Source organism: Pyrgilauda ruficollis, unplaced genomic scaffold (genome assembly GCF_017590135.1).
Source record: "Pyrgilauda ruficollis isolate IOZ18807 unplaced genomic scaffold, ASM1759013v1 scaffold27, whole genome shotgun sequence".
NCBI lineage: Eukaryota > Metazoa > Chordata > Aves > Passeriformes > Passeridae > Pyrgilauda > Pyrgilauda ruficollis.
The window spans coordinates 8,014,353-8,038,509 of record NW_024524044.1 but is presented as its reverse complement, the minus strand read 5'-3'; the positions used below and the strand labels follow the sequence as shown (position 1 = coordinate 8,038,509).

Sequence of the window (24,157 nt, the reverse complement as noted above, 5' to 3'; positions counted from 1 at the left end):
TCCTAATGCTAGTCTGAACCGTTATTGTTTCAGCTTTTGGTCTGGTGTCTTTCACACTGCCACCTCATGGCTGGGAAGTCTGGCTGTACCTTCTGATGCTGAAGGACTGGTGTTTATTTCCTCTTGAGCCAGGTCTGCTGCAAGCTGAATAATCCCAGCTCCCTCAACCTCTCCTCACAGAACTTCAGCTCCCAAACATTTTGGCAGCCTTTTGCTGAACTTGGGTCTGGTTTATCCATTTCTGTCTTGTACCCGGGGAACCAACACTTGGCACAGTACTCCAGTGTGCATCATCATCCACTGTGCTGAATGGAGAGTGATAATCCCTTCTGCTCCTGTTACTTCAGCCCAGGATATTTCTCATCCTCTTTGCTGCCAGGGTGCTGCTGTCTCATGCTGCTGCCTTCAGAGGTCTTTTCTGCAGAGCCTCTCCCCATGAATCAGTTTCCAGCCTGTATTGTTGCAAAGACCATTTCCTTCCTAAATGCAGGGATTTGCTTTTCCCCTCATTAAACTTTATAAGGATCCTTTTAGCCTGTTCCTCAAACCTGTATAGGCTCTTTTATATGACAGCCCTGGCCTGCAGTGTATCCACTGTTTCACCCAGTTTGGTGTGAAAATTCCATTGTCTCAGAAACCTGCAGACCACTGGTGAATGTGTTGAGCAGGATGAGTTCCAGAATAGACCCCTGTGGTAGTCAATTTTTTAACCAGCCTCCAGGTGGGAGTATGGCCCCTTAGTTGTGACCCTTCCCAGATAGTCTGACTGGATTTTTACCTGTCCATTTGTTCACCAGCAGACTGTAAAGCTGTAACTTGGACACAAGTGTACTGTGTGAGACAGAGTCAAAAGCTAAAGCCAATGTAAATGACATCTCCTGCTCTATCCTTGACTACAGACCCCATCACTATACTCTAGAGCAGGGTGGCCTGGCATGATTTGTTTTTAACCTCCTGTTCCTGGCCCTTCCATCCTCCTCCTGTGTATTGCCTTTTAACCTTTCTATGCAGATTTTCTGATAAATTTGATGACTTCCTGACTAGCCTCGAGGACTGCTCTTGCACTTGTAGGAGGCTGTCTGACAGACCTGCCAACTTCCCTGAACTCCTTTACTTTTCAGACCTGCCATAAGATCACATCTGACAGTTTCCTGAGTAAGTTAAAGTCTGCTGACCTGAAGTCTGGACTCTGTACTCTACTGTTTTACACTACATATCAAGTACAGTCCAGCAAAGTTTTGCAGTTATGAGTTACATTCAACATTAAATATCTCTATCTTATTTCTAGTCCTAATGTTTTTTTCTTTCCTCATTTTAGCTATTGGATCATGCAATGATTTTTTTTTTTTTAATAAGGAAATAAGTTTTCTGTTCAGTGGAAGAAACTGAGGTATTAGACTCTCAAATCACCTCTTGATCTTTAGTTGTTGAATTTACTCTTATCTCAGCTGCAAGGCACTATCATTAAGAAGCAGCTGTACTAACAGGTGACTCATACAAGCAGGTGCAAATTATCTCAGATATAGGGATCCTTCCCTCAAGCAGATATAATGAAATATTAGAGGAGGGATGGTTTTAGAGAGCTACTGTTGCTGTAGTCAGTTGTGGCGGGGGTAGCCTAGGTTTCTATTTTGTTATTGTTTGAGTTAACAGTAAAAATCAGAACTCAGGGACTCAGTAAGTCTGGACTCCATAGAACATCTGTTGACTAATCAAAGCAGGTATTGCAGGCTCTACCTTCCAACTGTTCTTTAGATTTAATATTTGCAGTCAATAAAAAGGAGAATATATTTTTTCACATTCTGTCACAGAATTCAGTATTTAACATGCTGCTTTTTGCATTACAAACAGATAAAACAAATTAATCTCTTCTGACTATATATCAAGAATTTATTATTAACTGGTAAGTTTAAACATGTTAATTTTTTTTCCATAGATTTCATTTCTTCAGCAGGTATGAGCTGAAGTAAGATAAGATGTGGAAATTGATGTAGTGTGAGAAGAATCTCAAGTGCTTCCTATTTCTCTGCAATATGTAGGTGTAGATATAGAAGTCTTTTTAAAAATAAAAATAAGGTGTGTGAGATCACATTTCTGATAATTTGCTCTATTTTGATTTTTTTCACTGCTGCTTTCAGATGAAGTTCCACATCCGTGAAAAGCTTCCTTGACCTTAATAAACACTTAAATACTGAAATTAAGTAGTTTGAGACTTGAGCATCTAATTCTCTGTAGAATATAGGAAAATAGCATTATTTTGTTTTATATCTTCAAAAACTATAGTATGGAGAGGTTAACGGCTATATCATATGAGAACCTGATTCTTAATTATCTTTCTGGAAGTTTATACTGTAGAGCTGATACTTTCACAGTTTATGGTGAAATGGTAGCATGAGAGCAACCCAATAGAAAGTCTGCTTCTGCTTTTCTTATTGTGTGACCCAGATGCATCCAAACTGAAACAGAGGTCTGAAAAGGGCTTTTCTGTTTGTTTCTTTTCTTTCAGGAAAAGATGTGGAAATAGCACTAATAATAGCAATGATTTGTGGTTTGAAGTGAGGAGCCCCCTTGTGGGAGGGGGGAAATAAAAATCACCATGTGGAAAAGTGAGGGTGTAATATGGTTGGTCTAGCTCCTGTGCAAAGATTCAAATAACCTCCTGTCTAGCCAGCTACCAGTAGTTGCAAGGCTTTTTGTGCCCCTGTAACTTTGTCTATAAGCTTTAAAGCGATGATACTACCTGTGCACTTGGAGACTCATTCTCACTGATCTCTCCCTGACTGGAAGGACGGGTCCCAGAAGTGCTGTTCTTTCTGTGGCTGCAGATATGAAGCGTTCCGTGTGTCCCACAGAGCGGATCTCTCCCGTGCGCAGCTCCTGCCTGCAATCCCACCGGGCTGGATGCAGGGCAGCAGCCCTAGCACCGTTCCCGAAGCGCAGCAGCTCAGGGGGACGGTTCATTCTCAGGGTGCCGAGAAAAAGGCCGAGCCTTTGCCGGCGCTCTCGCGGGGGCAGCCGTGCGGCTCCAGCCGGGCTGCGCGGCGTGCTCGGCCCGCAGCCGGGCTGTGCGGCGTGCTCGGCCCGCAGCCGGGCTGTGCGGTGTGCTCTGCCCGCAGCCGGGCCATTTCTGATAATTTGCTCTATTTGATTTTTTTTCACTGCTGCTTTCAGATGAAGTTCCACATCCGTGAAAAGCTTCCTTGACCTTAATAAACACTTAAATACTGAAATTAAGTAGTTTGAGACTTGAGCATCTAATTCTCTGTAGAATATAGGAAAATAGCATTATTTTGTTTTATATCTTCAAAAACTATAGTATGGAGAGGTTAACGGCTATATCATATGAGAACCTGATTCTTAATTATCTTTCTGGAAGTTTATACTGTAGAGCTGAGACTTTCACAGTTTATGGTGAAATGGTAGCATGAGAGCAACCCAATAGAAAGTCTGCTTCTGCTTTTCTTATTGTGTGACCCAGATGCATCCAAACTGAAACAGAGGTCTGAAAAGGGCTTTTCTGTTTGTTTGTTTTCTTTCAGGAAAAGATGTGGAAATAGCACTAATAATAGCAATGATTTGTGGTTTGAAGTGAGGAGCCCCCTTGTGGGAGGGGGGAAATAAAAATCACCATGTGGAAAAGTGAGGGTGTAATATGGTTGGTCTAGCTCCTGTGCAAAGATTCAAATAACCTCCTGTCTAGCCAGCTACCAGTAGTTGCAAGGCTTTTTGTGCCCCTGTAACTTTGTCTATAAGCTTTAAAGCGATGATACTACCTGTGCACTTGGAGACTCATTCTCACTGATCTCTCCCTGACTGGAAGGACGGGTCCCAGAAGTGCTGTTCTTTCTGTGGCTGCAGATATGAAGCGTTCCGTGTGTCCCACAGAGCGGATCTCTCCCGTGCGCAGCTCCTGCCTGCAATCCCACCGGGCTGGATGCAGGGCAGCAGCCCTAGCACCGTTCCCGAAGCGCAGCAGCTCAGGGGGACGGTTCATTCTCAGGGTGCCGAGAAAAAGGCCGAGCCTTTGCCGGCGCTCTCGCGGGGGCAGCCGTGCGGCCCGCACCGGGCTGTGCGGTGCGCTCTGCCCGCAGCCGGGCGCTGCTGGCGTGGGCACCGTGTGCTGCTCCGCCTGTGCTGCTCCGGTTGTGGGCCAGCAGGGCAGAGCACGGGACACCCCGGCCTGCTTTCTGCAGCTGGCTGCCTGTCTGAGAATCGGGTTTTGCTCTGCAGGTGTCACCGTGTGCTGCTCCGCCTGTGGGCCAGCAGGGCAGAGCACGGGGCACCCCGGCCTGGCTTTCTGCAGCTGGCTGCCTGTCTGAGAATCGGGTTTTGCTCTGCAGGTGGCTGCAGAACAGAGCAGGCTCTGGAGACTCCAGCACCAGGGCTCGTGTCCGCCAGGCTGTGCAGAGGCTCGGATCTGAAGGTGCCCTTGGCTTTGACACCAGGGTGGTAGAAGGGGTCTGGAGCTATTGGCTTCCAGCACAGGCGCTGGAAACATCTCTGCTTTTGCTCTTGTATATTTTGCGCAAAACTCTCCTCTGTGCTTGCAGAAGTTCAGTTGAAACAACTCACTGTTTGTTAGAGTCTGATTGTTGTGACACCTGTGAATATAAAGCTAAAACTTTTCTCTCTCAAGTGAAATTTTGTTAATTATTGGCTCAGCTGTCTCAAGTGAGTGGAAAGGATATCTGCTATAAAATGTAAAAAATGGAAAAGAAAAAATGCTCAGAGGTAAGCTGATTGATGTTCAAACCTATAGAAGATAACTTATTCCCCTTGTACAGGGAATTCTGTCAGACAGAAATTCTCTTATTCTAATAGGGAGTGAAATTGCCATTCTTTAGAAATCGGACACAGAAAATTTGCAGGTTCATTCTGAAACTGCATGATGCAACTGTATCCCTTAATTGTTTTCATAGATCTGGAGGGTTGTATTTGCACTATCATGCCCAGATGGAAAAAGTAAGGCCTCACAGAACCCTTTTACATGCCTAAAGGGGCACTTGGGCATCTCAGTCTGGGATCTGTAAAGATGTTGTTGGATCTGTTTAACTTCTGCTGTCTGATTTTGACCTGCGAGTTTCTCTTATTCTGTGGCTGTATTTCCCCATGGAGGCTGTCACCTTGTCAGTTACCTTATTTCCTACATACCTGGCAAATATTTTATTCAATGTCAAACATACCTCAAGAAGTCAAGGCCAGATCCTGGCACCAGGTCAGATATACCTGGAGCTCTGCAAGTCTGCACTTGTCTTCCAGCTTTGTGTAACCAATCCATGCAGGGCCTTGCTACCATGGGAGGGTGAGAGAGTCCTTCCTATCTCGGTCTGGCCAGTGCCTCAGAGCAATCCTTTGGGAGATCTGGTTCTGGCTGCATGCATGCTAAAGGTGATGTAAGAGCCGCGTTTCACACTTTTGCTTTTGCTAAAACTCTGTCTGTATTGGTTTCTAACCTAGAGGAAAGGGACTTGATGATCTCCCATTAGCTCTACACAGAAGAAATGCATCTTAAGTGAAGATTCAAGTGTATAAATGTGAGCTTAGTGGCAACTAACATTTCTTAAGAAAAACGAAATAGAGTTGTAAACATTATGCTCATCTCCAGACGTCTTTTTAGAAAAGATATCTGAACCACTCTGGTGTGTTGAAGATGACTTCGGGCTACAAAAGAAATATGATCTCGGACACATCCCATGCTTGGTATTTCAATTGGCTAGCACAGTAAATATCATATGAATCCCATTCCAAGGTAATGAACTTCTGCTGTGTAGGCAACTCACATGTTGACAGAACCCACAAATTCTGTTTCAATAAACCTCAGTGCTTTGTAGCCTTTGTGATTAAAAAGTAAGACTGTGAACCGTGAAAGAGAAGACAGACTAAAAACATCAAAAACAAATGCTTCAAAGTTGCGTGGGTTGTTTGGTTGTTTTTTCTTTTATTTTTTTCCTCTTTGAAAGAGATGTAGATGACATTGATACTCCATGGGGAAAAAAAAAAAAAAAGTTGATATCTTTCAGCTGGCAATTTTAAACCAATTCTTCCAGTGCCTGGAACTGGATAGGTGACACTGATATGCAGAAATATATTTGTGAAGCAATTTCAGTAAGTAGACAGAAATGGAATTTTATCAGGCTCAGCACAGGCTGGCATTCCCACACCACTTGTTGTCAGGAGCATCCACTCAGGCTTTTGATGTCTCCAATGTTTATTCAATGCACTTGACACTTTTAAATCTAGTTTAGTGTAATTTTGCTTTTGATGGGGTCTTTTAACATATGCAGCAACAGACTGAGGGAGGACAATTTCAAAATAAAAGATGTTCACTCATCAAAAGCTGCTGTAGTATTCAGAAGTGGTACAGTGGCACTCCAGTCCCTAATACAAATCATTTGTGCATAGTGTAGGAGAGGTTTCCAAAAACTACACTGATGCACTGCATACAGTAGCTGCAGACTGAATCACTGTCACGAAAGCATGGGATTGTCTTCAGAATATCTGTACTAAAGCTGGGTTCAAATAGTAGTGTTTTGCATCAGCCATAGCAAAAAATCTTCAACAGCTGATGAGTATTAAGGTTACCAGCATTTGGGCAGAACAGAACCAATTGGTTTCTTATTCTGCTAAAAAAATTCTGTGAATTTCTGTGAAATACATTGTGGGCTGACATGGGTATTTCAACCACTTTAGGTGGGAAGAAAAGGGTTTATGTGCAGCCCCAGGGCCAAGGTTTGCTTTGCTGCCAACTGAAGCGCTCCCTGGCTGTGCTGAATGGCAAAGGTGAGCTGATCCCTGCAGGTGGGAAGGCAGGAGAGCTGCGTCTCAGGGCACTGGAAAGTGGTTATCAGCAAGCTCTGCTCTGACTACTGACATGCTGTCAGAAATGTGAGTTGTTACTGGAATTGCTGAAATGGGAAAAAATTTGAGTGGGGAGCTTTTGAACTTACTGAAAGCTCCCTGGGCCCTCTTCTTTCATCATCCTGCTGAGCTGCTGAAGTAGGATGTTGATGGTGTGGCCAGACTTACAGGATCAAGCTAACTGAGGGGGACTTTTAAGAACCTTCAAAAGGACTTATATATCATTCTGTATTTGGACTTAGAGATATTGGAGAGTCATAGCTAGGGAGGAAATCTCCACTGCACTAACCAGGAAGGCTAAGGCTAACACACTCAAACAAGGCTGTATGGTGGTGATAACAGTAAACTGATTTGTAGTTAAATTGCAATGAATAAAAATAGGGAAAAGGAGAATTTGTAGAAATTGTGAAATGCTCATCCAATATAGGCTTTTTTCCTACATCAAATGCTGCTTTTGCTGACTTTGCTCTCTGACTGCATTGAGACTATGTCCACAAAAATATCTATTGTGGGAAAGGAAGCCTTACTCAGTAGAGGAGAGTGAGGAGTGACCCTGTCCAGCTGCATTTTACAGAACACTTTGCCCTTTCTACTGAGTATCTCTGAACATGAGCTGCCAAAGGAGAGAAGCAGAGCTCAAACTGAGCATCCTAAATCACTTTAGGAACCAGCTACTGTCTGCTTTTCCTTCTGTCTTCAGTAAAGTTGTGGTTGAGGAAGAGAGAGTGAGAAGAGGTAGGGAGAACAGGTGTAAAGGAAAAGGGGTATCTGGGAGGAAGGTGTTAGTGTAGAGAAAAGAGAGAGAGCTTCCTGAAGGGAGCAGGAAGGAACTAGAGGCTCTTGAAATGTCTGAGGAAAAAAAGTAAGAATGAGATAGAAGGAAAAAAGGAGAAAATGTCAGGTATATGTAACTATAGATAGAGATAAATTCAATTAGAAAATAACACAAATGAAAAAAATATTTCCTCCATATTCTAATTATCTCCTTTAAATAGAGACTATGTTGCCATACAGGTAAGAAACCTCTGCAAGGTTTCTGTTTCTTCGAGTGATCTTGTTCCTCTTGAGCTGTGCTTTTCTTAAAGCTCATTTTGTTCAATTTGAGTCAGTAACAATATCAGCTTAGAAATAAAATTTGGGTAGCCTCTTCAGTGAGGAAGTATAAACCACTAATTAAAGGAAAGAAAAATGGTCCAAAATATGGAATATGTGTGTGCATATGTATATTATACATACATAAAGTACTTTCATATAAGAATATAATAAGTTCTTCTGAGTTCCTGACTTTTATGATAATCATTACTTTTGGAAACTTTACTCATGGCTGCTGACAGGGACAAAACATGTGGTGGATAGGTTCAAACTTCAAAGGTATCTCATACCTCTGACCATGGGCATAGCCTCCTTGTGTCGTGATCTCTTTGTGTGTGTTGAGTATGATTTGTAAGGCTGTGCCCACTCTATCTGAATGGTAAAATTTATGAAATACAGGTATTTGTGAAAGTTGATTGTTTTGCTAATCTTAGCACTGTTTGTGCTGCTAGGCTTCTTTGGCTGTGGAGCAGTTTTCAGATGCCCCTGTTCATCATCAAGACCCCAAAGTCTGTCTGTCTGCAGGACATCTCGGTGGAGATTGTGGGTATTAAGTCACTGCGTGTGCTTGGATATGCAGGTTTCAGTATAGCTTTTTGATGGGGGTAGAGAACAAGGCATGTACATTGTACAATTACAAGGCTTCTTTTTTCTAGTCTAAGATTGGATGGTTATTCTTTTGAACAATCCCCAGATGGTGGATAACTTAGTTACGTTTGCTTCTCTGTGTTGTACCTGGTATTTTCAAAGGGGACAAGTAGTATTACCCCTTGACAGCCAGGTTGTACTTTGGAAGAGTTAAGACACTGACACTGTTAGGTACAAGGAAAGAGGTCACCAGGTTATTCCTTCTATCTGAATAATTTTTATCACATAATTAAAGTAATCAGTATTTTTGCTTTGTTGCCCTCCCCCTCTGCCTCATTCTCCTTCATAAATGTTTTTGCACTTCAACTTTTCTATTGGTAGCTACTGGACTTAGCATTGCACTGTGTTAATACAGGACATATTGAACTTTGTGGAAATCATTTGGCACTGGCTAATGTTTTATAAATTTTAAGGTTAAAAACTCAAGGTAAAGTTGTTTATCAGCCAAGTCTGATTGTTCTGAGAATGAATGAAAATTTGTCTGAATGCATACAAACCAGGGGTATATTTAATTTCCTTTCTTCTGAGTCTGTACTATGTGGGTTTAAGATGATGCTTTGTAATCCTATATGAATTGTGTGTGCTTCAAAAGGAACCCATAGCTATGGTGACTCATAGGGATTTTCTTAATGCATTCTGATACGAGGTATCCAAGTCTTTAGCATGGGTCGGAGAGGTTACTGGAAAGCTGGGCTTTCTGAGCCATAGCTGAAGTGCAGGCAGTAGAACATGTGAAGGCACCCACTAGGGCACTGCACATATCTGTCTGGCCAGCTGAGCCCTGTTCACATATCTTCACGTTGTCCACAATGGTGGAGAGAGCTGTCAAGAAGACAAATTTACTTTTCCTTCTCATGTTATTTTTTGATCACTTGTATCTCATGATAAGGTGGCAGGCAGCATGGGTAGCAAAAGGGTAACGCTGCTGCTCAGGCAGCGGTGTAAGCTGGAGTGGCCTTGCAGCAGTAAAAGTGAACGCAAAGAGCAGAGTTATTCCTTTAGCAGAGCATCCTGTCTTGCATCCTGCCGAGAGCACTCTCCCCTTCACAGAATCATTAAGGTTGGAAAAGACCTCCGAGGTCATTCAGTCTAACCTTTGATCACCACTCTGTCAACCAGAGTGCAGCACAAGTTCCATGTTGTTCTGTCTTGAGCACCTCAGCGATGGTGACTCCACCACCTTCCTGGGCAGGCTGTTCCAATGCTTTTCCCTTTATTTCTGTGTCTCATACTTCCTTCCACTGTGATGGTCTCTGTAATCAGAAAAATTTCCATGAACGAGTGCATGTCCCCATGGGCAAGTCTCTGAAATTGCTTGCTGTGCTTGCTCTCTATGGTACAAACTATCAAATAAATGTAAAGGAAACCTGATTTTTGCTAAGGGATACTCTGACCTACTAGGTAAATTTGTTATTGCTGAATAATAATAAAAAAGTTGGCTTTCCTAGTTCAGATTAAAAGGAATGCACATTTTCTGTATATTTCTCTCAAACTCATCAAAAGAGATTAGAGTTCCAGACACTGACATGACAAGCTCTAATGAGGAAAGTAGAGCCAGAAAAACTGAAATATCAGAGTTCACACTGTGCTCAGTAGAGTCTGACACAAGTCTAATGTATTGATACACATAATTAAGTGTGGGTTTCCCTGACAAGTAGAAAGGGAATTTTAATAGTTTAAAAAGTTCCTAAAGCTATCTGACCATCCTTGGCTTTCTGTTTGATCTGATGATTGGAGAACAGAGGGTTCTGTAAAGGAAGAGCTACCAGCAATTCCCAAGCTCAAGATTCCCTCCATCCCCCCTGCTTGTGATTTGATCTCAGTATGAATATTTCTCATTTGATCTGCTGCTTCTTCAGTTTATCATTCAGTGCCTGGACCTCAGCTGAGCTTAAAATATTTAGGAAGTGCCTGCCTAAAGATGGTGGATAATTGAATGCGCAACTGCTTAGCTGGGTTGGTTTTCAGAGAGGAAAACCCCAGGATTTAAAATGATGTGGAAATACTGATACAGAACTCCCATACTGAGAAAATGCCATTGTTTAACATTTATCAATAGACTCCCTTGCACAGAATATTGATGGCAATTCAAGCTGTCCCCCTTAGATGGATTCTCATCCTTCTGGAGTTACACAGGGTTGCACAGTGTGACAAGATGTACTTCAGCTGTAAAAATGTTCCTAATGCATAAATATTCTTTTAATGTTTTGCCCTAAAGTGCACCCCATACTTCCTGTAGTGGTGAATATATTTTGTAGATGCTACATCTGTTTTGGGATTTGAGATTGGGATATCATATCATCATTATTTTCTATAGTATCCCTTGTGTATAATTAAAAGTAATGACTTATAATGAGTCCCTGACCTACTTCAACCCACTGGAATGAATCTAATCAAATGCAAACACTTTTTATTAGGTACTTTTCATTATATGCATTCTTCCTTTGTCACATCCTGTTCTTCCAGGGCAGAATGGCAGGTCGTAAACTGAAATACTTTTGCTGTAGCATGTCTTGTTAGACTTTGTGAAAGATACTTTCTGGCAGGTGGTGATGCAATGGAACTTTAATAGTTTTTCAGCCCATTATCTGACACTGTACAATTACATGTATTAACCATAAAACATTACTTCTACTAGGGTAATTCAGTTTATTCAGACTGCTGTAGTTGCTAGCCATTTGACCACCAGCAATATCCTCAGAAACAAGTATGATTGATAATCACTCTGTTTGTAGTGGAGTGGAAAAAAAGAGAAAATCGGTAATGAAAGAGGATTTGCATGTTTGATTTTACCCTCATATTTCCACTGGGCTAGCAATTGCATCTGTCTTTGCAATTTTTCACATACCAGACCAAGTTATGATGTTTGCAGAAATAATTTTGTTGGCAAGACATGGAGCTGCATTGATCCTCATTTATGTGCTTTCATGAAACTATCAGTGATGATTATTGAAATTATATTCTGTTCAGGAATATGTCTTCAGAAGGCAACTGGCAGCAGAAGTAAACTCAGTGAAAGACAGATAGAAAGAAAAAAGTACAATAATCTACCTGTTCCAGTTCAGAAGCATTTAGGTATGATAGATCCCTTTTCTTTCTGTATTTGGGGCAAAAAATAGCATATGTTGCATTTTATCACAAAACCCCATATCATTGCACAAAACCTGTACAAATATATGTGAAAAAATATTTCAAGCAAAACATTTCAAGCAACCTATCCATTGCCTCCTTATCATTAGGTGTATGAATTGCAAGCACCCTTGACAGGATCTGCTGTGATATTTCCTGCAAATAGAATGACTTGGAATAATTCAAATGGGTTTAAAAAAATCCTGCCTACCAAGTGAAATCAGCTAATGACAGCTTTCTGATTATACTTTTCTTCTTTCTGTTTCCAAAGCTTTTCAAATTCTACTAAACTTTTTGAATGAAATACATTTTAAATCCTATTCATCTGGGTGAAAAACATACTTGTGTTTTCTTGCTTTTGCTCAAGTTGGTATCAACATAATTTTTTGGGGGGGAGGTAGAAATCAGTGGTAATTCCTGAACAACATGCTTTGCTTGACACATGATAAATATTGTCATTGAGGGTCCTTAACATCCAGGGAAAATGTATTCATCTAAATAAATATAGATTAGACTTGCCGGAGTTTATAAATATAAATGAATACATGAATTTGTCTACTGAGAAAATATATTGTTGTAGATCACTCCTCCTTACAGTAAAATCCATGGAAGGAGGCTGATTCAAAAAACTTCATATGTTGAAACTTTTCCATAACATCAGTTCTAGCACAGGTGATTTGTAGCTGGAGTTGTCACGGTGTCACCCTGCTGTGAGCATTGAATGGGCCATCTCACATCTCCAAAGGCATTACTCTGTCTTGATGTGGTAGGTCTCACAGGGTGATTCAATATTGGTTTATTCTGAAATGAATGAAACGAGGTATCTAGTGATGGCATGGGTGACCTCTCCAGTGTTTCTCACAGAGGGAAGGATGAAGGCATCACAGGAGGAAGTTGAACATGAGGTGTCTTAATAATCATGTCTAGTCAAAGTGAGTGAGATTGTGAGATGCAGTGCAAGATGTGTAGCTGTTTACACTGTTGTTCTACATAGTGTGTAGAACTGTTGAATTAATCTCCCAGGCTCCCTTTATATTAATGTTCCAGGGTGCATTTCACTTTCTCATATAGTTAGTAATAATAAAATACATTTTCAGTATTGTTTGGTATGCAGTAGGATGTTATTAAGCTTTATCAAACTCTTTTGAATCTTGAATGTCCTTCCTGAATGACTTTGGCATTAGTGTGTTGCAGGCTGACATTTTTCAGAAGCAAAAGCAAACTAAGATGGTGCTCTGGCTGATGGCAATTTAAAAATGTCACTAATAGCCTAAGCATGGTGACCTTGGCTCTCCTCCTGCAACTGTTCAATATCTAGGCCCTGAGGATTCATTTCACTGCTGTGAATTTTTTGGACTCACAAAGAACTCTTTCTTGCTCTACAGAAGAGGGAATAAAAATCTTGAAGGGACGGGGCCATTAATGATTAATGATAGACATTTAAAATTCAAAAAATCATCAAGTTGAAAACATGTTTCCACCATCAAATTTTATTCTGAGTACTTTAACTCCTTTGCTATCTGTATGAGTTGGTGATAAAATGCCAGCTGATACTGAGTAGTCATTAACTTAGTGTTTATTGGCTTCCCTTTTTTTAGTTGCAATTATTACTATTTTTAATGTACTATTGCTAATATTCCTAAAAAAAAAAAAAAAAAGGGCTCAGTGATGAGAGAATGGAAAAGAGAAATAAAATGCTAGTTGATATGTTAAAGTTAGTAATGATAGGACTGAGTGGGTAGTGAAACTGAAGATGTGAGTGATTTAAGCCCATTACTCTTGGTGACTGTACAACGTAGTTACTGCTGCGAGTGTAACTCATAATGTCTAATTTTTAAAATTGATAGTGATTCCTTTCTCAAGTCTTTTTTCCTTATGAGCTTTGCTCATTTCACTGCCTGCTATTTTGTTCCCAAATCATGCTTTCAGCTGGAAGACTGTGTAAAGGAAGATGGCATATGAAATGGCCAGCTGATGCTTTACATTGTCAAATGTAGCATGCAAATGGATTTGAAAGCTCAGTAAAAGGGCTGTAGTGAACTTTTGCCTTAAACTTGGAGAGCATGTAATTCAAAAGAAAGCATGTTAAATCTGCCTGCTTTGGTGAAGACACTCTTCTGGAAGGGCACAGCTAGGTCGTGTTGTTTCCTCTGTCATCTTCAGTGCAGCTCTTCTGTGTTTTAGGGTTTGGACCCCAGCATTGGACCCCCCCAGACAGATCCATAGGAATGTTCCTCTATGAATAGTCCTGGATTCAGGAGTGTAGTGGCTGGATTTTGTTTTCAGTGTATGAGGAGCTGAAAGTGGTTTACCACTTGGCTGAATTAAATGGAAAGCTCCATTAGCTGCCTTTGACACTTCCTGAAGTTGTCCACACTTCCTGAAGTTGTCCACACTTCCTGAAGTTGTCCACACTTCCTCCAGGAGGGAGTACACGTCTGTTTTGTAGTAACGCTTGGTGCTGGTCTTGTACTGATGTCATTCTTCCTTTAAGAGCTGCCACAGTCATGCTTGTGGATGGTCACTTCTGAAAGTACCTGCTCCATCTTCTCTAATCCTCTGGGAAGGGGAGATCTTTAGAGAATTCAGCTAGGAGATATATAGATAGATCGATGAAAAACAGACTCTTCTGGACTGCTGATTTTGGCTTGACTGGATCTTCAAGGATTAGGTGTTCTGTTTAGTTATCAGTAACTTTTGTGTGTCTGTGTTTGGGTTTAGTTTTGTTTGTTTTTCTCCAAATTGTTTTATTTTTTAAGCATGCTGAATAGTTTTCTGATGCCAGTGACTGAACAATAGAATGAAATGAAGCTGCTACTGACTTAGATTAAAGAACTGAGGGATCACAAGTAGTTTCTGCAGTAGTTCAGTAGGTATCAAGGTTAAGACCAGTACAAAACTAAAACTGGATATTGTTTTAAAACATCACACTAAGACTTTTTTTGTTTTCAACATTTAATAGATAGCTTGAGGTTTAAAAATAAAAAAAATAGGTCTTCTATGAATTAATCTATATAATAATTTCAAAGATTTCTAGTCTGTTACCCACTAGAAGTTGAGTTTTATCAGCATGTTATAGGTTAATGGGAGACAGTGGCCAAACCATAGGGCAGGAAAGAATAGAAAAATCCTATCAATGAACAGTCAAACATGAATTTTTTCAACAACTGCCAGTGAATGTGACAGATGTTGTGCAAGAACCAATTCAAATGTGGTTATATAATCAATTTTTTTCCCAAAAGAGAAGGAACTATACCATTAACACATGCCACTCAAATACAATGTAAATGTTACAGGTATTGTATTTAATTTTGAAAAATTACATTGAGAAATCTAGAATGAGAAATAAAACTCTTTCTTTACAGGTTTCTTTCAAAATGCAGATTTATGTCTCAAGAGACCAGAGGAACTTAAAGTAGGAATACAGTCTGTATTTAGGGAGTTTAAAAAACACACATTACTGAATTGATAGAGCATAACAGTTCCCTTGCTTAGACAGCACTATGCTCCATCTTGTAAAATGTACTTGGGGTAATGTAAAATGCTTTATTAAACCTACAGTCCATAACTAGAGTTGTTACATTTTAATGTATATATTTTTCATTCATGGATTATTGAACCACCAAATCCAAAGAATTTGACCTCATGCCAGAAAATTTCTTAGAGTCTCATGCTGAGTCTTTTTACTTCCTATGTAACTGGAACATAAACCAAATTCTCAAATTTTAAAGCTATTTTTCAGAGCTCCCCTATATAAAATTGTACATTTAAAAAGAAGGCAAGGAAGGAAGTTAATATTTACTTTTGTGTAAACTGCTTTCAAAAAAAGAAGTCCATGAAGCATTTCTGGCTGGGAGTTCTGCAATTCTGGGGAGAAAATTGTTGATGGTGGTGTTGTTTATAACCATGAGGGACATATACAAAAAGAAATGGGGAAAATAATTGTGTATTTCATTGCAAGAACTGAATTTTTTTCTCCAAACTTAAGGTTGGTTTGCTATTTAGAGAGTGTCTTTCTCCCTACTTTCACATGACATACTGTTCTTTCCTGCTCCTGAAAAGCTGGCAGATGTTATAAAACAGTGGTGATTTAAGCTTACCAGTGTGGCAAGTGATTTTAGAGTATTGTGTTTGTGCTGTATTTGCTTTCTGTTTTCATTGTTATTAGAAATAACTCTAGGGAAGAAGCTGGACTGCAAAGAACTGAAAAGTAGGAAAGGAACATCTCTCCTCTGCATTTTCCAGGACTCCAAAAAAGTGATATTTGCAGTACATAAAATATCTCTATTGATCTGAAACATCTCATTGCTGCGGTTGAACTAACAAATCTCCTACAAACACACATCTAGGGTTTGCTCTTCATCTCACGCCTGAAGAAAAATGAACTGAGAGAGTTAATGGGTATAAGTCTGTGGTCTAGGCTTCAAGATTTTCATGCCAAAGTATCAGTCTAAAATATTTCTTACTGGTGTTGATTGTGTTGACATTATTGATGAAATAACTTTCAGCAAAGGAACAGTTACATAATATTTGAGAAATGGAACACCAAGGAGCAAAATGAGTCAAATCATAAAGGTTGTCTTTATTGTTTTTACATCGGTAAAAAAAAGATTGTTTTAGAGAGTAATAGCACAAGTTTAGAAAGGCAATGATATGTGCTTGAAATAGGTATAATTGTCTTATTACAGGCCAAAAATATTTTGTCTGTAAAGAAGTAAAGATGTTTCAAACACTTTCTGAAGGAAAGGGAGTTTATACAAGGCAAGTTTTATAAGAACATTTTATCCTTTAGTTTTACTTGGTATATTTTTTCTTTGTTAGTAATATTGATTTCCATGAAATATAAGCTCTAACTTTTTCTGCAATACTCCCTCTCTTTTTCTTTTCTGTTCTCTTTAGTTGTTATAACAACATTTCAGATTTTTGTTCTGAGGCATTTCCATATGTAGAAAATTCGTTAAAGAGCAATACGGCCAAGGTACATAAGAGTTTATTTTGTTAGTTTCTGACTGAGAAATGACTGTGCCAAGCCTTAGGCAATTAACTGTTTATTCAGGCTGTACAAATACATCTGCACTTTCTATTCAGGTTTAGTTAATGACCAGACTCTGAATTGCTTACATTTCCCCCAAAAAGTTTTTTAGTTTGCACTGATGAGGAAGCACTGAACAGGACATAATAGTTGCACTGAAACCTTCTACTCTGACATCTGATGTGACAGAGAGTATTTACCAGAACACCTCTTGCCTTGCCTTGCTCAGTTTGGCTCTCAACAAAATCAACTTAGGAACTCCATTCAGATTGCTTTCTTGAGGACTGTTGTATGTTTTGTGACATGAATTGAACACCTCTTCCTAATATAGATCACAATGCAATGCAATATTTGGAGTATCTTTTATTTAAAGCTAATGAGTGTTTAATCAGTTTTACCATTTAAAATAGGAAAATAATTATCCTTTTAAGTTAGCATAAATGTAAATTAAATTTTCTTGTACCTAAAATATTCTTCAAAATAAGTGAGTATTGCTTACAATGTCTCTTCTGGACATTGCTGAACCATCTGTAGAAGACAAGAGTTAACAGATAACCGCCCGTGTTTTTCTTTTACTAAGATAATAATAGTAATGTATTTTAAAATGTGTTCCAGTTATTTAAATTTGTTTCTACTAAGAATGTTGAGGTGTTTTCTACAAAATTTACTATCTTTGTAAGCTTTCTCCTTTTGTATATGGATATCATATATAGGTAATTTTCCTAGGTGTGGTTTTTTTATCAGATCAGATAGCTTTTGCTATTTAATACGTAGCCTTCATATTCTTAAATCATGCACAATGAACTATTAAAACTGAAAATGGAAAACCTGTGGCAGATAAAGCTTGAAAAATAGTTATAAAATGAGAACACGCATTTTCATGTATGCGAATAAAGCAAAGAAATGGAAATAATCCACATTTTACTTGTCAAATTTCAAGAATCATAGTCATCATAACTGACCTTTTCATTTTCTATGGTAATAGTACGGATTCTTCCTTTTTCTTTCCCCTATTTTTTTTTTTACTTCACTTGTTTCTATTAGGGCCAGAATAAAAAAAGAAGTTGTGTTTACATGTCAAGAGTCATGACATCCGGAGCACAGCTGAATGCATTATTTCTTGGTGAGAGTGTTACACAATAAAGCTTGACTGACATTACACAAAATCCGAGACGCTTTCTGATCAGCTGATTTAATTAAAGCAAGATACTTGGTTCTGCACAGTGCCTGTGTATAATCTATTACAATCCTTTCAAAGGTACAAGTATGTAGTGTAAAATGTTATTAGATTGGCTTGCATGACTTGTCATTCTGTTTGCAGATACCTCAAATCAGCTATGCATCCACAGCTCCCGAGCTGAGCGATAACACCAGGTATGACTACTTCTCTCGAGTGGTCCCACCAGACTCCTACCAAGCCCAGGCCATGGTTGACATCGTGACAGCCCTTGGGTGGAACTATGTCTCAACGCTGGCTTCCGAAGGCAACTACGGAGAGAGTGGTGTGGAGGCGTTCACGCAGATCTCCAGGGAAATCGGTGAGTGTGTGTTTAGCAGGTTTGGTATTTATAGCTGCTGAGGTGCAGAGCCTCGCTGGGTTCTGATTAGGTGTGTGCAGCATGATCAGAACACCCGTGGGTGTGTTACCTGGACTCAAGTGGCTGATTTTGCTTCTTGCATTTCTGCCAAAGTGGCAATTCTGGCAGCAGTTTAAGAAGAGACGCAAAAAATAAATGTCTCTTAACTCTTTTTGGAAAAGGGAAGCTCCTTGATGACTTAGGGGCAAAAAGCAACCAGATGCTGAACTACAGCCAGATTTGAGGAAATGCAGTTTTTGATTCAGCTTAGGAAAATTATGGTCCAGTGAGAGCTTTTTCCATGTTCCAGCACAGATTAACCTAGAGGTTTTAATTTTGATGAATTTTAAAAACAACAAAACCACTCCATTCTGAAGTAAAACATATAAACTTGCAATTTCCCCTTCATAACAAAATGTGCTGTACAAATACAGGCACTATGAGAAGTACATTCAAGTCCCTTTGATCCTTCAAAAATTTTTTTCTCCACTTTCACAGTTTCTTCTGGCTGGAAAAGAAATGGTTGTTTCTCAGGAACAGCAGGTTTTGGACACCAAGGAATAAGATGATGAGTAGCAGGTGGTTTGAAAAAGGGTGGAATTGGTCTTTCACCGAGTACAGGGTTAAATAACAAACAATTTTCCTGTCCTTCCTCAGAAGGAAAGGAAAACAAGTTTCCTTCCTTCTTTCCTGGGTTAATCTACTAGATTTGGCTTAGAGGGCATATACATATAAACTCCAGTTCTTTTCAATCAGCTTGGGTGAGAAAACATGATAATATCTCCCACTTTCGCTAACTTCATGTGAATATAGAGAGCATCTCTGTCTGTAGGAAGGCAAATATGTGTTTCAGTTATTTATGCTTGAACCATAAAGGTAAGTGATTACTTGCAAGAACGTGGTTGTAGGATGAAACAGCCATTTTTGACATTAGGGAACCAGTGTATGCAATATGATTACTTGTTTAACAGATAAATGTTCTTTTTCTGGCTTCTGATCATTGCTGTCAGCTCCTAGGTGTGTTCATGGGAGAGCCAAAGCTGTCTGCTGTACATTGCTTTGTTCTGGGGTTAGCAGAGGAATGGATAATTCTTTCACAGTTCATACCTTAAAGAAATGGTTCATCTCTGGCAAATAAATTGGCTTCCCTGGACACCCATTGAATTCATTGGCCGAAAAATAATTTTTTCTTGAAACCATCTGCAACACAGATATTTCTGAGTTCTGAAAGTAAACAGATAAAATACAGGACTTTTTACTGTTTCCCATTTCCAGGAGTATGAGAGAGCTTCAGATGAATGCAGTAGAAACTTTAATTACCTTATAATCACAAGAGTTTGGATCAGTTGGATCTCCATTGATCCTGGAATAAAAAAAAAAGACTATTGTAATTTGATAAATAATTAACACAAATAAGATAAATAGATATTATTAACAGGATTGTGAATCCAAAGCTGTTAAAATCATCAGTAGGTGAGCTAAACATTGTAAGATCTGTGTAACACCAAAAAGCATAATAAGTCATGATTTGTGGTTTGATTTTTTTTTTCCCCCTTGTGATTTATGTTTGCTATTAGAACACTTGATTTTTGGCAACCTCTGTGTTCCCAGCAACTTACCAGCTTCTGTAGGTATCAGGGACTCTAATGGTTCTAAAGAAGGAAAGCAGAGGGAGGCAGGCCAGACAAGCAATTTTTATTTCCTAGAAAAATACTCAGGTAAACAATCAGGTAAATTGTACGTAACCACAGGGACATGACTGATAACCAGTGCAAAATTGTCAAGAACAAATAGTATCAAATCCATCTAATAATTTTCTTTGACAGGATAACAGCTTATAGCTGGAGAAAAAGCACTTGATGTGTCACATCTCTCAAATTTTGTAGTGTTATCTCAATTGTCACATATAGTATTCTCCTGAGCAAATTTGGCAATTGTGATCTAGGTGTAAATAGGCTGGATGCAGACCTATTTAGAAAAGTTTCCTCAGAGAGCGATTAGCAATGATTTTTGTTTAAATGAAAGAATGTGTTGTGTGTTACTTGGCAGTTTAAGCTGGATCAGGTGCTAGCCAATAATTTCATGTTTAACCCAGATGGGCTTGGAATGAAGATTACTGTAAAATCTGGGGGTTACTTTAAAGTCAGGGTCAGAAGGACTAAGTCTAGGACTAGCAGAGTATCTAGAAGAAATCCTTAGAGTCCAAATCTGAAAACACTGTCTGGAAAAGGACAAATTTAAGACACCCACAAGGCATTTAGCTTCTGCAAGAAGGATCTGTACAATGAGGAATTCAGACAGAATTGTCAGAAAGGACTAATTTAAAAAATGATACAGGGATAATAGTAAATTATAATCTATATGCCTAATTTTTAATGGAACATGCAGGTGGACATACCATCTGTAAAATAATTTGAGTAATCCTCCAAATTGTCTGTCAGTTGTGGAAAGTCATTTTGACTCAGTACAGGTTTTATCCCTCACTTCAGAAAAAGTGAAACTCCTCAAGCAGGCAAGAACAAGGACAAATCTCAAAAATATGGTCTGTGAGGAACAGCTGAGCAGGGAGGCTTAGTTCAGCTGAAGAAGTTGACTAAGAAGAGGAGATAGAAAATAATATTTTCAAATAGGCTTTTACAGGAAGGTAGAGCACCACTTGTTCATCCAAATACAGTATATGTAAACAGAAATATGGAATTAATCTCTAGCATGATTCTGTCTAGGTTTGGAGAAAGCCCCTTGTAATGTTTAAGACATCGAGTATTATATAGCTTACCTGGGGACATTTTGGAACCTCCATTGATAAGGATCCGTGAGAATGCATTAGGCAAACACCTGCCCAGTGATTATGTAAGTGTACTTAGCTCTTGCTTGGGGCTGGGGTGCAATGGATGATTTCTTAATGTCCCTTCCAGCCTGATCCCATCATCCACTGTCTTCAGACTTTTCATCTGAGCCACAGGGCTGGAAATGCTTTTAAAATGGAAACTGAATAGTATCTAACTATGGAGTCTGAGACTATAGAGTCTGTGTAGGTTTACAAAAATCATCACATAGTATAAGGCTACACACAACAGCAAAACTTGCCAGGTCTGTGTTAATGAACAGTGTGTTAAGAGAACCTGATCAGTACAATGTGCTCCTGTGCAGCTGGCATACAAATGTACAGGACAGCTCTACTCCTTGCTGAGTACTTTATGTCCTGCTTGAGATAAGTAGCCAACAACTGGAAGCAAAATGAATGTGAAGATCAGCAAATGAAAAGCAAACAATTGAGAAAAGGGTGTGAAAAATATTGATATATTAATTTCTGAAAAAAATTTAGTGTATGAGAAGACACGTGAGGTAGCAGATTTGAAAATATAAATAGGAAAGTTTGTTCCTTTGTTTTATTATTTTTTATAATTTTTTAAAGGAGAGGTGAAAAAGGGCTAGAGTTTTACCTGATTTTAATAGACAGATTAACTTAATGTACTTATTTAATATGAAGTTGACCCTTTGTCTCTAATTTCCAGTTTGATTGGCCCTCTGTTCAACTTCTATTTCTTGATCAGTAATAGAAGAAAAAGGAAGAAACAGGCTCCTGAATGAAATGTGGAATACTGAAAAGGTCAAAGTGGTGCCACCCTGACATGTCACCAAATATATTACATATCAAAATCTGCTCTCATTTTAATGACAAAGATCCTGTCTGGAAAAAAGCAGAACTGGAAATTAAATATTTTACATGACAACGATTGGAAGGAGATTATTTCAGCTCATTCTTCCATGCGTTGTTTGAAGACAATGATTAAATTTATAGAATTTTCTACTCCCATTAAAAAGTTAATGATACCATTGTAATCATTTTGACATTGTGATCAAATCATTTTGGTACATTGACCAAAGGAATGAATTCCTACTAATTGCGTAAGAGTTTAAACATTAAACTGAAGCTTGACTCACTGATACAAACTAAAATGGGGGAAAAAAAGGAAGTGCGTTTTACCAAGTCTTCATTAAACTGCCGTGCTAAATATTAGTCTTCTATTTACTTTTTGTGCATTATCTTTGACCAAGTAAATGTTGGAAAGTTTCTGATCCAACTTTCCTTTAATGGTTCATTTCACCTGTTGTTGGAAACCAGATGAATTTACCATTAGAGGGAAAATCATGGCATGCTTTTCCTTTGGTTTTTTTTTTTTTTTTTTTTTTTTTTTTTTTTTTCTCCAAAATACAAAAGCACTTGATTCAGACAAATCTCTTTGAGTTCAGAATAATTGCTCTGTGCGATGTTTGTACTGGAAAATGTAATGAATCTACAAATAATATATGAAATGCTACATGACATTTCATTCACCACTATTGGTCAACTGCTCATAGGTACTGGCAGTGAAACACTTATGAAACTTTTAGAAGAGGAGGTAAAAGTGATAAAGGCAGGTAGTGTATCTGATCATTAAGAACATGTTAGAAACTTCAGCACTGCTTGCCCCTTTTTGCTTCTAAGTTTATTTTGCACATCTTAACAGAGGTGAAAGAAGAGAGCAAAGAGCATTTAATCAAAGGACATTTTTAAATCTTTGACTGGTCAAAATAACAGCTTCATAGCAGCTTTATTCCAGAAGAGAATGGTGCACTTAATATCAGAGTGTGACCTTGAATACTTGTTCGTAGGAACAAGGTTCTGTGGTTTTACCTACTCCTTTTATGCTGGTATATTGCAGTTAACAGCATTTTTCCAAGGAGGGACTACAATTACTTGATGATCTTTCATAATATTGTATCATTACGGTGACAGTGAAAGCTGTATATTAATGATAATGAATGCTTGTGCTGAATGAATGCTACAGTAGCTTTGTTTGTTTCAGACTTCAACACTGGTAGCTATATTTTGTTTACATAGGAAATGGTCTGTGACATTTCTTTGACATGGTTCTTAAATCATGTGTGCCTCTTGTCAGCTCTTTCAGCGTGTTTACAGTTGTGCATTGTACCTCTGTTTTATCCAAATTATTGGATTGCTTCTTCACAGAAGAATCACAGAATAGTTAGCGTTAGAAGTGATTCTCAGGATCATCTAGTCCAACCCCCTTCCAAGGCAGGGTCACCTAGAGCAGGTTATAGAGAAATATGTTCAGGTGGGTTTTGAGTGTCTCCAGAGAGGCAGAATTACCTTTCACAGTTTTTGGACTTCAAATTTTCAGTGGAGAAAGTGGAAGTGTATTGGGAAGTGGGGAGGGAGTTTTGAGCAGGAAAATAAAACTTAAGGGGTGTGCCATTTCCTTTCCACTTAAACTTTGATAAATTAGAAATAAGATGGGTTGCTGTTAAGATCAGTTCATATTTCCTGCAGTAATCTCTGCATACATTTGATATAAAGCTAAAGCTTTTTGTATTTTGTTAAGTAAGATGAATGGACTTCTTCCACACCCCCAAGATAGTGTTTAATAGAAGATTAAAAAATCTTGCAACATGAAGATGAAAGAAATACAATACATGAAATGTAACCTTTTCCCCAGAGATATTTCTGCTTTAAAGTCTGTTTTCAGGCATAACAAATTAATTTTCACAACGATTCATATTCTAACGTACCCTCTCTAAGGGTAAACAGTTTAATTTAATTTAAGTTTTATTTTCATATTTATGCAGATACAACTCTATTGATAGCACTGTATTTCAAGCTGCAAGCTGTAATTAATAATAACACTATATAATTGGCTACAGGAGCTTCAAAGTAATGTTGAAAAATTTCAAAATCAGATCGTAGGTGTATTAATATTGCAAAAGCTTGCAAATTATTCCAGCAGTTTTTAATATTTGTACCAATTAGTACCTGATA

At 38.8% G+C, this 24,157-nt stretch overlaps 1 protein-coding gene across 1 annotated transcript in view; it reads left to right on the top strand.

Moving 5' to 3' along the window:
- GRM8 (glutamate metabotropic receptor 8) overlaps positions 1–24,157 on the top strand; it is a 309,985-nt gene that overhangs the window by 46,435 nt on the left and 239,393 nt on the right. The window contains exon 3 of the mRNA XM_041471487.1: positions 18,081–18,297. Coding sequence (XP_041327421.1) covers positions 18,081–18,297 — 217 coding nt within the window. The remainder of the gene's footprint in view (positions 1–18,080; positions 18,298–24,157) is intronic.